This window comes from Juglans microcarpa x Juglans regia, chromosome 6D (genome assembly GCF_004785595.1).
Source record: "Juglans microcarpa x Juglans regia isolate MS1-56 chromosome 6D, Jm3101_v1.0, whole genome shotgun sequence".
NCBI classification, from domain to species: domain Eukaryota; kingdom Viridiplantae; phylum Streptophyta; class Magnoliopsida; order Fagales; family Juglandaceae; genus Juglans; species Juglans microcarpa x Juglans regia.
Window position 1 is genome coordinate 14,046,245 of NC_054604.1, and position 18,817 is coordinate 14,065,061.

The 18,817-nt window shown below is 39.4% G+C and overlaps 1 protein-coding gene across 1 annotated transcript; it reads left to right on the forward strand.

The window, feature by feature from the left end:
* The first annotated feature begins 2,748 nt into the window (after positions 1–2,748).
* LOC121235400 lies at positions 2,749–3,231 on the forward strand. Its single transcript, XM_041131748.1, has one exon. It carries the CDS (start codon positions 2,749–2,751, stop codon positions 3,229–3,231), a length of 483 nt encoding a protein of 160 aa, XP_040987682.1.
* Positions 3,232–18,817: the final 15,586 nt, after the last annotated feature.

An 18,817-nucleotide genomic window follows, 5' to 3' on the forward strand; every position in this document is an offset into this window, starting at 1 on the left:
AGACATCCCCATAACACATGGCCTGTTGTTTCAGCAGCTAATCCACACACTTTGCAGGCATCTACTTCCAAAACATGCCTCTTCGTTAAATTGGATAAAGTAGGGACGGCTTCTTTGCATGCTTTCCATATGAAAACTTTTACCCCATTCTAAAATCTTGAAAACCCAACCCTCCTTTATCCTTTCATTGGCTGACCTGGTCCCATCTCACCCATTGAATCTTCGATTGATCTTCATTGTAACCCCACCAGAATTTCTTGAAGAGTATATTAGCTTTTGAGTAATAGTCTGGGGCAGCAGAAAAACTCCCATGGGATAAGTTGGGATGGCTTGAAGGATTGTCGTAATAAGAACTTCTTTTCCAGCAGCAGATAGCATCTTTGTCTTCCAATTCAAAATTCTTTTCCAAGTCCTATCAATGAGTGAGTGAAAAGCAGCATTCTTTGATCTTCCAATCACAACAGGCAAGTCAAGATGCTTCTCAAAAGAGCTTGTAGATTTAATACCATATATACTCAAGATGGATCTTTAAGTAGGTTTTGGAGTATTTTTGCTGAAAAAAATTGAGATCTTATCCTTATTAATGACTTGACGAAAGGCCTGTTCATATATATCAAGAATCTGTGAGATTTTACACCATTCAACCACATTGGCCTTGCAAAAAAGAAGGTTGTCATCAGCAAATAACAGGTGATTGATTCAAATTGGACCTTTCCCTATAGGAAAACAAGTTATGCATCCATTTTGCTCAGCTTGAAACAATAAAGAAGACAAGGCTTCAGCACATAAAATAAACATGTAGGGTGAGAGGGGATCTCCCTGTCTCAAACCCCTTGAAGGAGAGAAACCAGCTTGTGCCTTACCATTAACCAGTATGGAATAGGAAATAGAAGTTTATACAATCCACAACCAGAGAGCACCATCTTTGAGAGAACCCAAGTTTGAGCATAACAACTTCAAGGAATGACCACTCAACTCGATCATAAGCTTTGCTCATATCTGGTTTGAGTGCCATAAAACCAGTTTTTTCGGAATTACTAGCATTGGTTTCTATATATGCATCTTAAAAATCTTATCTTTTGAAGATTGATTTTATATATCAAGAAAAATTCTCACATTCGATTATGCATCTTTGAACCAAATAATAAAAAAATATTTTTATTTTTTATTTTCTTCTTAAAATTATTATTTTTTATATATTTTACAATTAGTATCATGTGCTCAAAAATACTAATTTCATATATCAAAATCATCTTAATAAAAATTCCACAAACTTGATTTTAATGTGTAGGAGAGAAAAAAATAATAAAATAATGTTTGGAGAGTGAATAATATTTCTTCAAATTTGAAGAAATATTATTCATAGCTATGCAAAGTTTTGAAGATGCATAATCCAATGCAGACCAATTTAGAGAGATGTTATGCAAATATAAATATGAATATGAAGATGAATAAGTCATTGTCAATGCTATTACCATGTAGTACTTTCGGGGTTCGTTTCTGCTTTTTAGAAAAGTCCCTGCATGCTTTTTGTTATTTCAAAAAGAGTTGGGCTACTTTGCCACCCAGAGTAGCCCGCACAATCTGACCGCTAGGCCAAATTCAACATTTTATTTTTTCTAATTTTTTAATTCAGATTTTTTTATCATTTTAAAATATTTTAAAAAATATAAAAAAAATCAATACACAAATAGTCGCTTTATTAACTATTAAGTAAAAACAAAATTAAAAAAAATTACAATACATGAGGTGTCAAAATGAGTTGACAAACTATCATTTTTCTTTAAAAAATGCCCTCCACCTTTTGATCTCACTTTTCAATTTCCGTAAAAGTCTCTTGAAAACCCTTTTTTGAGTAGTTACGTCGGCTTGGTTTTAATTTGGGCTTTGTTTTACGCGGTTGACGCTTATATTTTTAATTAGATTATTTTAAGTATTCATTTATGATTTGATTATGAAAATAAATTATAAGGGTTTAAATTTTAAGTATAATCAAAATTAATTAGCAAAACGAATTTCCACCATTTATTTTTTCAGATTTTGATAAAAAAGAATTATTATGTTATGTTGTTAATTGGAAAATAAAGGAATATGTGATGACTTTTGAAATAATAGTACTATTTATTAATTTTAGTACATATGTAAATACTTATTAAATTATTTCTATTAAATTATTCTCTATGATATCAATTTAATTAACTAGAATGCTACGACATGTTTTCTAGAAAATTAATGAGATATGGAATTTCGTATAGGATGATCTACGAAGCGAGATTTTGGAATTAGCGATACGAGATAAGTAACTTGATCATAAATTAGGGTAGCACATTAATTACATAGATAGATTATTATTAAAGCATGTTCTTTAATAGCCACTTTTTATGTACCACATGTGTCTCATTATATGCAAGCATATCATTCATTATAGCATACGAACATGTAAACTTTTCTTCATCATGTTTAGATTTAGCATTTTACACTTATATGATTAGGTCCTCTCCTGCTGGGTGAGGTTTTTTCTCTCTAGGAAGAGTTGAGTCCCTTTGACTAGCTTAGCTAGTTTGAAGGGGCTACAATGGAGGAGGATTTAGCAAAACAATGGGAAAGTCTTAGTCTCACTGAGAAGGAAAAAGGGGTAGTGATATTGCCAACCAACTCCACTGCCAAAGTAATGCAGCATGGCAAGTTCTGTTTATTGGCCATGATCATAGCAAAGAGAGCAGTTAATAGAGAACCTTCAAGACTACTATGTCCAAAGTTTGGAGATGTGAGAGTTGGATTCAATTTTCAGAAGTTGGAACAAACAAATATCTCATTGAGTTTAACCAAGAGAAGGACCTTCAGCATGTTATTCGTGGCAAACCATGGTCTTTTGACAGATGGTTGTTATGTCTTCAAGTGTTTGAAGGTAATAGATCCATCAATGAAGTCCCTTTCCATAAGAAAGAGTTCTGGGTGCAGGCTTATAACATTCCTTTTGCAAGCATGACACATGAGGTGGGAATCCATATTGGTGAAAGCATTGGGAGAGTAGTAACAGTCCAGACAGACGACAGGGGCATTGGTTGGGGGAAGTTCTTGAGGATAAGGCTGGAAGTGGACATCTTAGAAGCTCTCCAAAGAGGTGTGTTTTTAACCTTTGAAGGCAAGAAGACTTGGGTTTCCCTCAAGTATGAGTGTTTGACTAACTTCTGCTTTAAATATGGGGTGATAAAGCATGCTCAGCAATGATGTTATGTGGGCTCTCTTGCCAGTAGCAAGCTATAATATGGGGTGTGAATGCGAGTACCAGCAGTCAAGGAGAGTGATAATGCAAGAAAGAAATATGAAGGAGTCTGTCATCACCATGAAGAAGGACAACCATGGAGGAAGGGAGGGGAGGACAGGGATGAAGCTCCAAACAAAAACTCTGAGTCAAAGATGGAATGTCAGGAAACAGACCCGTCTGATGTTGACATTGCTGGATCTAAGATGGCAACTGGAAACATGTTTTCCCTAGGAACCCTGCAGAGGCAACTCAGAGGTTTTTTAAGCAACTTTTAAAGCAGTGTTGGTGAGCCACTTTTAGAGAATTCTAAGTAGACTTTTAAAGCAGCAGAGGCTTGTCTTATGCAAGATATTAAGAAGTCATATTGTCCTATTTCTACACCAGTCATAGCCTGTAAAGGTAAGGACTAAAAGTCAACCCTGGGCCTCGAGAGCAGCCATGGACTGAGGGCCCAAGCCTCATCCTTGGCCCATTTTGTCTCGGACCAAGTCCAAGTCCTGGAGAAAATTAAGAAGAAAGCTACCTGGAAGAGGAAAGCAAGGGATAGAAGTTTTCAAAGTCTGTTAGTAGACCAAGGGGAGAGTAAGGTTGTTGCACTAAGAGGGTTGTTGCTCTTAGAGGGTTGTTGCTCAGCCAACTGCTGAAGCTGCAGCACAGGTCACTAAGAGAACACAAAATGAGGAGTTGACTAATGTTTTTTCAAGCAAAAATGGTGTGGTGGTGGCTGATGCACAACCCCACCCTATGCAATGAGTTGTTTAAGTTGGAACTGTCGAGAGCTTGGTAACCCTCGGACAGTGAATAATTTGTATCTCATGGTGTAAAATAAGACCCCAACCTTTGCTTTCTTAATGGAAACAAAATGCAAAAGATTAAAGGTGGAATCTGTTAAATGGAGATTGAACCTTGAGCATAGTTTTGTGGTTAATTCGAATGGCTCTAGTGGAGGCCTTGCATTCCTATGGAAAGAAGGAGTAGAGGCAGAAGTGTTGTCCTACACTCAAAGTCATATCTCACTGTTAGAAAAGAGTATGAAGGAGGGTGTCCCCTGGCATCTAAGTAGGTTCTATGGCAATCCAAACGCAATAAAGAGGCACAAAAGTTGGTAGCTGCTACAAGCTTTGACACCTACAGCCTCAACAGGATGGTTGTGTGCAGGTGACTTTAAAGAAATATTGAGCTATGGGGAGAAATGTGGAGGGCCTTTGAGATCCCATAATCAAATGGATGCCTTTAGAGAAGCTATGAACATATGTGGACTTAGTGACATGGGTTATTCTGGAAGCAAATTCACCTGGTCCAATGGAAGGCAAGGGAGAGTCTTCACTAAAGAAAGGCTAGACAAGGCTTTTTGTAACACTGCTTGGCCAGACCTGTACATTGACTCGAGAGTTTTCACTCTCCCATCCCTTAACTTAGACCACAATCCTATGTGGATTACTATGGAACAAAAATAATTTCCAGCAAATAGACAACTAAAGCCTTTAAGATTTGAGGCTAGCTGGTCTCTAAGGGATGACTATGTTAAAACAGTGGAGGAAGCTTGGAGGATACGTAGGTTGGCTGGAAACAAAATGCAACTCACTTCTAAGGGCCTTAACAACTGTAAACAAAAGCCGCCACAATGGAGCAAGCAGTTGTTTGGCAATTCTAAGCAAGAAGTCAGTAACCAAAAGGCCTATCTCTCCAAACTATAGGAAAGGAACATAGGCCAATTAACTGAGGAGATAAAACAGGTGCAAAGAGGGTTGGACAAAATCCTTGAGGCTGAGAATACCAAGTGGAAGCAAATGGCCAATCAAAGATGGTTAAGGGAGGGAGATAGAAATACAAAATACTTTCACCAGTATGCATCTCATCGGAGAAAAGCAAACACCATTAAAAAACTGGTTGATAGTCATGGCCAAGAAATAAGCTCAAAAGAGGGAATTTGAAATTTATTCTAAGATCACTTTGCAAAATTGTTCACCTTCTCAAATCCACACAATCCTACAGAATGCAATGCGTCCTTGGAGGCTCGAGTGACTGTCACACTGAATGAAATGCTAACTAAGCCTTATTCACACCAAGAGGTTGAAGAAGCTCTCTTTCACATGAATGGCCTAAGCTCACCTGGGCCAGATGGTTTCCATGCAATCTTTTATCAAAAGCACTGGCCAATCATGGGACCTCAAGTGTGTGAAGCGTTGTTGAATGTTCTTAACTCAAATGGCAGCCTGGGAGACATTTACAATACTTTCATTGCTCTCATCCCAAAGAAGAAAGCCCATACAAAAGTGACAGAATTCAAGCCTATCTCCCTCTGTAATGTACTTTATAAACTCATCTCTAAAGTAATAGCTAATAGATTAAAGAAAGTGCTCCCTTGTATTATCTCACCCTTTTCAATCTGCTTTGTCCCTAATAGGCTAATATCTGATAATATAATTGTGGCCTTTGAGGTTTTACATACATGAAATGTAAATTGGCAGAAAGAGAAGGTTACATGACTTAAAGTTAGACATGAGCAAGGCTTATGATAGAGTGGAGTTGAGTTTTCTAAGAGTTGTCCTTTACAAATTGGGGTTTTGCAATCAATGGGTGGAACTAGTGATGAAATGCATTGAAATTGTTTCATATGCCCTCTTTGTGAATGGTGAACCTCAAACAGATTATCTCCCTACTCGAGGCATTAGACAAGGTGACCCTTTATCACCATGCCTCTTCATATTGTGTGCTAAAGCTTTGAGCAATTTGCTATGCAAAGCTGACGAAGGCAGATTATTACATGGAATTCCAGTTGCAAGAGGTCAGTTAAGGGTCTCTCTCTTTTTTTTGCAGATGATAGCCTCCTATTTTGTAAGGCAACAACAGTGGAGTGGAGTAGGTTGATAAGCCTATTAAGAACCTATAAGGTGGCTTCAAGCCAAAGCCTCAACCTTGAGAAGACCTCAATTACTTTTTGCAAGAACACAACTAGACCTACTCAAGAATACATCATATCTATTGCTGATATGAGGACAACCATGCCATATGAAAAGTACTTAGGATTGCCATTTGTGGTGGGTTAAGATAGGTTCAAATCCTTCAAAGGCATCGTGGATAACATCTGAGTGAGGCTCAGTAGTGTGGCACCCCCAGCCCGGCTTGGGATTGGACGTGACTGAAACGCCGGGACATGCAACACAAGGCTACATACCCCTCGTACATGACAAATAAGATACAATGCACTTATGTGTACTAGCAGTATGCAATAAATTGCAGCGGAATAAGTCTTTTAAATGTTGTTCCAGAATAAAATTAATATCCCAACTTCTTCATTCATAGTTTTAAATCACACTTCTTAGCAATGGAGTATGAGACTCCTTGTTTACACTTTAACATAACAAGTATTATCTAAAAAGACCTTAACAAAGAAATCATTAAAGCATCCTTCTAATCTCAGCTATCTCCAAGTAGGTCATGACTAGATCCGTTCTTTCCTCCAGGTTGAGCTCATCCTTTGCCTTCATCATTATCCTGACTCACTACTCCTAGTCCTGTTAAAGGTTCTACCATTTTGGGTTGGGAATGGTAGTGGAGACTACCATAGTGAGATTTCGAGAAATCTCAGCAAGTAAACATGCAACATACAATAGTTAACACAAGCATACAAGAGATATATCATGAAATGCGTGCATGGACATGTACTTGACTTATGCCTTAACCAGACCTTGACTTATGCACTTAACCAAAACTTGACTTATGCACTTGACCATTTTTAAAAGACTTGTAACAGAGACTTTAGCTTTTTAGAAAAACTTCTTAACTTTCTTATTCACGTAAACTTAATGAAAACTTGCCTTATTAGAACATACCACAAGATTTGCATCGAGTGATCCTTATCATATCACGAGATTTTTATCAAGTGATCCTTATCTTATGAGCTCTTATTCTTGTTCATAGGGTGGACACAACACGGCTCCCCTCCTCGCACCGCATGTTCCTACTAGTTACCGCACCATCAACAATAGGTAGGCAAGAATCACAGGCGAGACTCTACCACCATCCCTATAACTCGAGTTAAACAGAGAATCATATTAACTCGACCTTACTTTGTCGAATTACATGCCTTATGCACCCACTAGCATAGGTGCTTCCTCGCTTCAGCATTCTTTAAAAAGAATCCATTTGAGACTCGTCGATTTTTTGTCCACCTAGGAGTTATCACTCTATTCTTAAGCACTCCAAAGTGGACTGGACAAAGAGTTCCACTAGAATAATCCCCCGTTCTAGCACTTAGGGTCGTGATAAAATATTTAGACTCTTTTCTTTAAAAAGAACCACATTTCTTTGAAAAACTTTTTCCCAAATGTATGATACATGGAACTTAAGACGTACGTACTTATACTTGACATGTGACATATGGAATGCCATGCAAGAAATAACCAAGCATAACATGTTCAATTCATAGCATGATTACATGCAATACATGAAACTTCCAAACACATTCATGAAACGATGGGAACTTGCTTAGGCTGAGACACATAGGGGTAAAAATCATGAAATTCATCACTTATACATGTTCCAATCTTCAAGCAAATAACATAGGGATCAAAGCATAGTAAAATAATGCATGAAATCATAACATTTGGCTAAGGTCCAAAATATTCAAGACATATTCAAGCCTAGACTTCATGTTGCATAAACTATCAACCTTAATCAAGTGAAAACCGAAACTTATAAGAGTATTTCATGGCATTTTTATTAGAAATTCAAAGCATATAATTCATTCCATAAATTGATACAAGATCATATTAACATAATCGAACTATCAATCAAGAATAGCAAACAAAGCCAACATGGCAATGAAAAGATTTACACAAACATTAACCAAGAGTAGGTTGCGTGTATACTTACAAAAATCCGCATAAGGAAATACTAGTAAGCTATAAATCCGAACATTCTATATTAGAAAAAAGTAACTAAAAACCTTATCTTATGTTCTTGAGTGTGTGTGGATTTCTAGGGCAACACTTGTCCATATTCCATTCGGCTTCAAGGGTTTTTGGGTAAAAACTCCTTCATTTCACTTTTAAAGTAAAACAAAACCCTAAGGTAAGCAAAGATACATGCAGTGGCCAAAAAACATGGAGGATGAACTCTTCTCTCTACTCAGCTTCAAGGGTTTCTTCAGAACCCTCAGTCGTTTCCAAGAAAACATAAGAAAGTGTGGGTGTTCTATCATTCTCAAAGGCCAATGAGATTTGAATCTCATTTTTGGGTTGAGAAAGTGACATGTGTGTGCAAAAACCTAAGAGAAAACCGATTCTTACCTTGTCTACACTTAGTGGTGACGAAATCTCTCCTTGAACAAGAAGTCCTCTTGTTTGGTTGGAAAGAAAATACAAGAAAGTGAGGGGATCTTCAAGAGAATAAGAGAGAGTTGTGTGGAGAGAGTGAGAGCATGGGGAATCCGAATTTGGCAAAAAGTAAAAGCCATTGGACGTGTGGTCTTTCTCTCCTTATATAGAAAACTTCTCAATCCCTCATTCGTTGTCAGTGACCCATTGCATGAAGGACAAGTGGCATCTTCTCGGATACATGTAGGACAAGTGGCACCTTCTCTAATGCATGTGGGCCAAGTGACACCTTCTCTTATGCATGTAGGACAAGTGGCACATTCTCTGATGCATGTAGGACCAGTGGCTCCTTTTGCTAGGCCATAGGGAATAAGCCCCTCCTTTGTCTCTCTTGGGAAATCCAAAAGATCCTTTGCATGAGTGACATGTGGCGTGGCATCTTGTCAAAATTCGAAATCCTAAGAGGCTCCATGGGTATGCTCCCCCATTTGGTCCATATTCAATGAATCTCTGGGGCAAAATTGACATTTGATTAATCCTAACCCTAGGTTTGAACCTTGTTGACTTGTGCATGCTTTCCAAGTGGCAAAAGGCATGTAGGATGTGGGTACATGTTCCCCATGCTTCTTTCCCTTTTCCCATGCGCCTCTTCCTTTTCCCATGAATGTTCCTTACTCTTCCCTAAGTAAGAAGCTTCTTCTTCCTATGCATGTTCCCTAGGTGACTTTCCAACTTCCTTATGCTTCTAAAAAACTCAAAACATGACATGTGGCAATGTGGTGGCCGAAATCCTTGGGGTACAAGGGTAGTTTTCGTGCATTGTCTCTTTCACCCTTTTCTAGAACCTTTTCCTCTACTTATGCATGAGTGACAAATGGAAAAATGTCAAAAATTAACCTTGAGTGGGCATATGGCTTAGCAATTCAAAATTCTCTTGGTGTTCCAATGTAAATCCTTTAGAAAAGCTCACATTTGTCTTCCCAATGCGAAATGTTCTTGGAACTCTTCACTAAGAACAAGTAGTGTGTGGTGGAGGTGCTTGGGAGTGTGTTAGCCAAAACCCTAAGGGCATATTTGTCCTTTGATATAAGAGTCTCTTCATCTAATCTTCTAAAAGGTTAATGCATGCTTGACACTTGGCAAAGTCTGACTAAAATTCAAAATCCTACATGTCTCCCTTTGGTTTCCGATGCAAATCTTCTAGAAAAACTCCATTTCATTTACCCAGGCTTCCCTTCCCAAGATATCTACCTTGGAACTCGAAATTGGGCAAACAAAGGGTCTAGGCATATGGGAAAGTGGACTAGCCAAAATCTCTTAGTCTTCCTAGGTTCCTTTTGTCCCTTCTTCTAGAAGGTTTTTAGCATGCTGACAAGTGGCACTTTCTCTAGGGTAGGCATGCAAGCCACCCCTTGGTGCTTCCCTACACTTCTCTCTCCCCCTTATCCCACTATCAAGTCTAGATTCATAGTGCAACACATGCATGACACATGGCACTAGAGACTAAGATTTGGGTCACGGACCTAAAGCCGTTGGGCCTGGGTTTCTAAATAGGTCCTAAATTCACAAGGCATTCTAGGGTTACTCTCCTCTTGGGCTCAAGTTGCTAAATCAAAGACTCTAAGGCTTTCCAAAATAAATAGAGCTCCCAAAATGCCATGGCAACTAAGAATAAAATCTATGGACCATGCTTAGGCAAGCTAGGGTCATCACAAGTAGTCATAGAGTTAAAACTTCATCTCATGCAGGGAAAGAAATTTACCTCAAAACAGTGATCCAAGCCCTACCAACCTATACAATGAGTGTCTTTAGGCTACCTGCCATTTTATTATAGTCCATAAATAGAGCCATCCAGAATTTTTGGTGGGGTCAGCAAGAGAAGGAGCACGAGATCCACTGGATATCCTGGAAAAGAATGGGGCAAGCCAAGTCAGCTGGGGGCTTGCGCTTTAGGGATCTTCAATGTTTCAACAAGGCCATGTTGTCCAAGCAATGTTGGAGGTTGATTCAAGACCCTAACTCTCTTGCTACTAGAAGTTTAAAGGCCAAGTATTATCCCAACTCAACATTTCAGATAGCTAAAGTGGGTTCTAAACCCTCATTTGTGTGGAGAGGTCTTCATGCAGCCAAACATGTTATAGAGGCTGGCTTTTCCTGAAGAGTGGGAACTGATTCTAATATTCTTATCTGGAAAGACAAGTGGCTAGTCCACTCTAATCCCAACAACGTCAAGCCCAATCAAGACTCTAGATGGTAATGAAACTATTGCAGAACTAATAGACCTTAAGACTAAGCCGTGGAAGACAGACCTGGTACAAAACACTTCTGAGGATGAGGAAGCTAACTTGATCTTGAAAAATCCAATTAGCTCTATGAACATTGTGGATAGAATTATATGGCATGGAACCAAAGATGGCTCCTTCTTAGTAAGGAGTGCATACCACATGGAGAAATCAAGGGAGGTGGCAACCCAAGGCCAAGCTTCTACAAGCAACAAGTTTAAAGATGTTTGGAACAAAATATAGCAACTTCATGTAACAACTGGTGATAAAGTCTTCCTATGGAGAGCCTACCAGGAGGCTCTCCCCACTCAATTCAACCTTTTGAAAAAGAAAGTGGTGAGTGATCCAATATGTCCCATTTGCTGCAGAGAAGAAGAGAGTGTCTTTCATGCCTTGTGGAGTTATGAGGCAACAATGGATGTATGGAGTCAATGCTCTAAAAGACTTCAAAAATGTGCTCTACCTCAGGCCCCCATGCTGATGTTTTTCGAGTCTTTAGTTATGGCCTTAAATGCAGAAGAATTGCTAGAGTTTGTGGTGGTGGCAAGGAAACTGTGGTGGAGAAGGAATACTTTCATTTTTAACAAGGAGTTTACTCATCCTAATTCCATTATTAGAGATGTTAGAATTCTATTAGACTTAATGGCTAAGGTGGACACTGATCCTCAAGACAATAACAGAGCCACCTAGGTCTGCTCCCCAGAAGTTGTATGGAAGGCACCCCCATCGACTTGGTTTAAAATTAACTAGGATGGGGCAGTGGATAAGGCAAATGGAGTGATTGGTATAGGAGTTGTCATTAGGGACTGTGTGGGTCAGAGCATTGCCACAATGAGGTAGAGGAAATAGGTTTTTCCTCATCCCTTATTAGCTAAAGCATATGGAGCTCTACAGGCAGCTAAACTGGGATTGGAACTTGGTTTGCATCAGATTACCATTGAGGGTGATTTACTACAAGTAACAAAGGCCTTACAAGAAGACAAGGAAATTTGGAGCAGCTCAAGCATGTTTATGAGTGAAACTAGGTCTTGTCTTAATTGTTTTGCAAAGTGGGAGGTTTCTCATATTAGGATAAATGACAACCATTTAGCTCACTTACTTGCAAAAGATACTCTTACCATTTCAGATTTAATTGTAACATTGGAGGAAGCTCCTCCTTCTATCTCTTCACTTTTATAATGAAATGGCATAAGGGTATTTCTTAAAAAAAAAAAAGAAAAAAAAAAAGAAAAAGCATTTTACAGTTATATTTGTACGTCATGCATCTCATGTCGCATAAGGTATGTAAACTTTCTTAAGTTTAAGTGCATCATATCAATTTAATCAGATGGTCATTTAGATACATTGTACCAATGCAGTTTCAGAGTAAATATGTAAACCATAGACTCAAGCATGGTCTACTATAGCATGCTAGAATACTACGCAATGGTTCCCCTTACGGCCGCGATATGTGTAAGCCATGTGAGTTGCTTTCGGCGTCCAACTTTGTTTGTTCCGTGCCTTAGTGCGTCCCGGGCCCCTTTTCTTCGAGTCCAAACGAAAAAACAGTATTTCCGCTGCATGTTTTTGCTTTCGGTAGCTTTTTATTTTTTTCTTTCGTGCGGCGTAAAACAGATGGGGCCCGTATCCACCGAAATGCTCATGCGTGATTCATGTTTTTGCTTTTGGCGTCCAAGCGCTTCCTCCTTGTCCTTTAATGTCCATTCCATGAAATGGAAGTGAGAGAGAGAGAGAGAGAGAGAGAGAGAGAGCGAGCCGAGAGGTGTTTCTGCTCCATGCATGCAACGTGGGGCTGCGGACGGTGGAGCTTAAGGACAACTGGGTGGTTCTTGAGTTAGCGACGTCGTCACCGACGTATCACGGGACAGAAGGTACAGCGTCTCACGGAAGAAAATGAAATGCTCTGTTTTAGGGTAGAAAACCAGAGGAGGAGCTCACGGCAATGGCTCACGGTTGTGCTGCTGTGTATGCAGTGTAGTGCAGCGGATGTTTTCACGTGAGGAGGAGTTTGCTGCAGGCAAGGTGATTCACGGCTGGTGGAGAGGTGCAGCGGCGCTGTGCATGGAGCTTCAGTGGGAGGAGGTGCACTGTGGTTCTTGGCCGTGCATGTGGGTTGTGAAGAGGCAGTGGGCTGTTGGACGTGTTGCGGCAGTGGATGGGCAGCGCGGTGGAGATGTTGGGCTTACGAAGCAGTGGTGCTGCCGCTGGAAGAGGCTGGCAGTGCGTGAAGATTGGATGCGCTGGGCACGACGGTAATGGCTGTGCATGCGTAATTCCGTGAAGGTGCAGGCCGTGCATGGAGTGCTGAAAAAAAAATAAAAAGAAATTAAACAGATAAATAAAAATAAAAACTAGATTAGAAATGAACAATAAAATATTAAAGGTGTGTTGTGCATGTGAAGAAACATTACCAAATTAAATCACAACTTGAATTTATGCATCTTAATCATTTTTTCATTTGAAATTAATAATAAAATAATTAAAAATATATTAGTTCTAGATGACTAAAATATGTAATAATTCATTTTAATCAACACCCCTAGTCCACTGGAAATGGGTGTTACAGGGCCAATGCATACATATATACTTTTGAAAATATGTACTAAATATATAATTTTCAGAACCGAAAATGAACCCAATGTATGATGATAGATCCTTGAAGATGTAGAGTTTTGCATGGTTGATTGTATGATTGAATACTATATTGCATGAATGTTTATTTTAAAGAGTGAGAAGTCAAATGTTAATTTAAATAAAAAAAAAAAAATATGAATCCATGAGATTATTGAATTGGCCATATGAGATTAAGAAAGGTATCATAAGGTTGGGGTTGATAGCAATGTCAGAATATAACCAACATTGCTATTATTACTCATTTATCAATTAAACAATATTGGCGCCAAACAAAAAATTGACATAAAAGTCGATTGACCATGATACCAATCCGAAAAGTACCCCGAATGTGATAAGAAGATGTACATATTAAGTTTATAGGTAATAGCTTTGGATCTAATATATGACGATGGATGTAACAAATATCTCTTTACGCATTGTCATCATTTTTTTTTTTTTTGAAAGATCAAATTTCATTCATTTAGAACAAATGCTAAATACATGGAGGGTTGTCCTCAATAAGTATACAGTCCTCCGAACAAGTCAGAGCAAATTTTTCCAAAACATGGGCAATTACATTGATTTCCCTCGGGATATGTTGGATAGACCATTCACGGACCTTGGATAATAAGAACTTGATATCTCTAATAACCATTCCAATGGAGCTCCAGCTCTCAACTATGTGTTGGAAAACCTTTACCACAACAAGAGAATCTCCTTCTAGGATGATCTAGTGTAGTCCCAATTCAGCACACAAAGAAGTAGCTCTAAGTGCAACTACTGCTTCCCCTAGAAGTGGATCAGGAGTCAAGGGCATCGATGAGCATAATGAGGCTATAATGAAACCAACCGAATCCCTGCCAATTCCTAGTTTCAAACTGCCTTTATCAATGGCTGCATCCCAATTAGCTTTAAAAAATTGTAGTGGAGGAGCAGACCATTAAGTGCTATGTGGCACCTGGATCTTAACCTATTTTTGCAAATTCTCTAGCCATGAGCCAATAGATATCAACTCTGCATGGGCCTGCTTGGACACTTGAAGAGGAGAATGAAATTGCTGCTCAAACAGCCAAGTATTCCTTCTATGTCAAATTATTTTTGCAGTAACAGCTACTTCTATGAATTCCAAGGGGGATAGTTGGTTCATAATAGGCAGCAAGATCTCTTTAAAGGAACCATTCTGGATACCCGGTTTTTGTATCCTTCTTAACCTCATAGACCACACATGTTGGGCTGTTATACAAGTCCATAGGGCATGAGCAACTGATTCAGGATACATGGAACAAATTGGACAGAGTGGAGACTCCACCACCTTATGCAAGTTAAGATTAGTGGCAAGAGACTCACTAGCTACTCTCCAAAGAAAAGATTTTATGGCTTGGGGTGCTTGGATACTCCAATTTTTTTTTCTAGAAACTCGAGGTGTGAGGCTGTCCTGATGACTACCCAATTCTGTCATCCTTCATGGTGCCTTGTAAGTGATAGGCACTTTTAACTTAAAATTTTCCATTTCCTGAGCATCTCCAAGTCAGCACATCTTGGCTTCTACATGGACTAATGGTCCTCTTGCTAATTAAGCTAGCCTCAGAAGCTAAGAAAATGGCATAGATGAGAGGAAGATCCCACTGCATTGTAGCTGGATTGATAAGATCAGAAACTGATGCCTCAGCATTCAAGATACTGACAGGAGTTTGAACTCGATAAGTTGATGGGCATGGGAGCCATTGGTCTTGCCAGATTTTGATTTTTTCCCATCTCCTACTCTCCATAGTAGGCCCTCGGTGAGAATTGGCCTTGCTAAAAGGAAACTCCTCCATACATATGAATCATTAGCTCTTGGTTTGGCTTAGAGGAAATCTAAGTCAAGGAAATATTTGGCCTTGAGTACCTGAGTAGCAAGAGAAGAAGGATTTTGAATAATCCTCCATTCTTGTTTAGCTAGTAAGGCTAAATTAAAGAGTTCAAAATCTCTAAAACCAAGCCCCCTCTATGCTTCGGTTTTCCAAGTACCTGCCAACTCAACCAATGGGTTTTAGATCTATTATCTTTTTGACCCCACCAAAATGACTGCAGTAGGTGGTTAAGGCTCCTTAGAATGGTAAATGCCCATGCTATAAGTAGGAATTGAATGCAGGACAAATTTCAGTAAGGTTTGTTTCCCAACTTGAGACAGCATAATAATCTTCCAACTAGCCATCTTAGTCTTCACTCTATCTAAGACTGAATTGAATGCTTTGGTTTTGTGTCTTCCCACATAGGATGGTAATCCCAGATATTTGTCGAAGGGGCTAGAGGCTTTAATCCCTACTTGCTGTAAAATGGCTTGTTGGACCTCTAGTTTGGTGTTGCTGCTAAAGAAGGTAGAGGTTTTGTCAAGATTAAGTCTTTGTCTAGATACTTGTTCATAGTTGCTGAGAACTTGTTGTAGTCTACTCCACTCTGCTGGGTTGGATCTACAAAAGACCAGGTTGTCATCTGCAAATAATAGGTAGTTCACATGTAAGGCACCTTGAGCAGCTTGAATCCCATAAATTAAGCCCTGCAACTCAACTTGGTTAAGGCTATGGCTAAGAAATTCAGAACAAATGATAAAGAGGTAGGGAGAGAGGGGGTCTCCTTGCTTGATTCCTCTAGAAGGAGACAAGGAGTCTTGAGGGATGCCATTAATTAAAATTGAGTAATTAACAATGGTAACACATTGCATCACCAAGTCTATCCATGTACTGTCAAAGCCCATTTTAATCATCACTTTATGCAAGAAATCCCATTCTACACAGTCATAAGCCTTGCTCATGTCAAGTTTTAATGCCATAAAACCATTAAGTTTCCCTTTTAATCTGGTTTGCATAGAGTGCAACAGTTCATATGCAACAACCACATCGTCAGAAATTAATCTTCCTGGAACAAATGCACTCTGAGTTGGGGAAATTATGTTGGGCAGAATGAGTTTAAGTCTATTTGCAATTACTTTGGAGAAGATCTTGTAAAATATATTGCAAAGGCTAATGGGTCTATAATCTGTAACAGATTGAGGGAATTTCTTCTGAGGAATCAAAGAGATAAAGGCTTGATTGAGTTCACTGAGGCCCTTCCTGGTGTTTAGTACTTCTAGTACTGCTACTGTTACCTCCTTTCCAATTGTGGCCCAATGTTACTGATAAAATATTGCTGGGAAACCATCTGGACCAGGGGATTCGAGAGGGTTCATGTCTTAGATAGCTGTTACTACCTCTTCTTCAGAGAAGGCACTAGAGAGGGAACAGCTCATCTCTTCACTGACTAATGGATGGAAGGACTAGAGAGCAGCTTCTATGTTTCTCGTGTTTGAGGTAGAAAACAGGTTTTGGTAAAATGATTGGAAAGTCATCGCAACTTCTTCTTAGCTGGATGTTAGAACACCATCCTCACTAACTATCTCCTTAATAGAATTCACCTGTTTCCTCTGAGTAGCGCATTTGTGGAGAAATTTGGTGTTTCTATCCCCATCCTTAAGTCATCTTTGTTTGGCTCTTTGTCTCCACTTCAACTCTTCTTCTTCTTCAATATAACCATCTACTTTTCTTTGAAGGGAACTTATCTGGCTGCTGTAAGGGCCAGTATTTGAGTCTTGTAACAATCTTAACCTTTCCCTTTTTTGTATGAGAAGCCTTCTGATTCCATAAAGCCTCCTTACTCCAAATCTTGAGTTTATCTCTACAAACTTTCAAACCTTCTTGAGTGGTTGTAAACTTTGGTTGTAAGCTTTGACCCCTGAGAAAGACCCTATTGCCATGCAGCTTGAATGGGCTCAATGCATCCCTCTCTTTTGTCCCAGGCAACTTCATATCTGAATACCTTCTGTTTAGGAACTTCTATTTGAGCAGGATTCGTGCAATGAATGAGAAGGGGATTGTGGTTAAAGCCCTAGCCTGGCAAAACAAAGACCTGATTTACTTCAAATAGGTTTAGCCATGCATCATTAACCAGAGCCTTATCTAGTCTAGATTTTGTAAAGTCAGACCCCTCCCTTCTATTACACCAGGTAAATTTAGATCCTATGAATCCAATATCAACAAGTCCACAGTCCACTAAGGCCAGTTTGAATTCCTCCATTTGCTTAACGGGGCAGGTGTTGGAACCAAACTGTTCATCTTGATACATAATTTCATTAAAGTCTCCCATACACAACCAATGATTTTGGACTTTGGAATGGATTAATCTAAGAAGGTCCCAACTTTCACTTCTTTTTGCAGTAGCAGGTTGTCCATAGAAGCCTGTAGGAGTCCATCTATTATTCAAAGTATCAGAGTTGATAGAGATAGAAATGTGGTGGTTTGAGTAAGAGTCCAAAACAGCATCCACCTCATTTTTCCAAAGGAAGGCTAGTCCACCACTCCTTCTAATACAATCAACTGAAATGCAGTAATCAAAGTTCAACTTGTCCCGAGTGGACTCAATTCTTCCCCTCTTACACTTGGTTTCACAGAGGAAGACAACATCTGGGCTCTTTTCCATCACCAAAAGGTGAAGTTCATGAACTGTCCGAGGGTTCTCAAGCCCTCGGCAGTTCGAAGCTAAGTGGTTCATGAGGATTGATAGGGCTGGATACCAGCCTCTGCCAACTTAGCTTGCTTTGCTCTCCTCCTTGTCATGATAGGCCCATGACACTCTTCACCAGGCCTTTTCCTGTGTTTAAGTTCACTAGTATCGTACATAAGTGAATCAGATGGGCCATGCATTCCCTTAAGCCCCAGCCCTCTTGCCCTTCTCTTCCACATAGGCCCTTTAGTAGTACAAGAAGTAAAGTATTTGATGGGGGAGTTATGAGATGGGGAGCTAACCTGAGGATAAACTCTAATAGGGCAGGCAGTGTCAAGGTCATCTTGAGCCGTGAAGGGGCCTTGGTTTGAGAAAACCACATTGGATTTCAGGGGATCCTTTGAGTGCTCTTCAGCCAAGTGGGGGGCCTCGAGACTGTCAAAGCTTGCCTGAAGAGGAAGGTCAGAGTGACCTTTTGATTTGTACTTGTTGCCCTTTCCATGTAAAGGTCCTTTTAGCTGGTAATTATCAGAACTCCCCAGGTCTGCTTGCTCAGAAGTTGCATAAGAGTTTCCAGAAGCATTCTACCCCACCCCATCCTCATCATACCTGTTGTCCTCAGGTTTGTTTTGGCACCAACTTCCTGAATTTTTGAAATCACCCCCCTTTTTGCTAAATTGTTGAGAGCTTCTCAATTGAGAGTTGGCCCTTAGCCAAGAACCGTATTGTCATCATATTTGTTACATCCATCATCATATATTAATATATGACCACTGATATTAAGTTTTCATATCACTTATAGTCTCCATCCATTG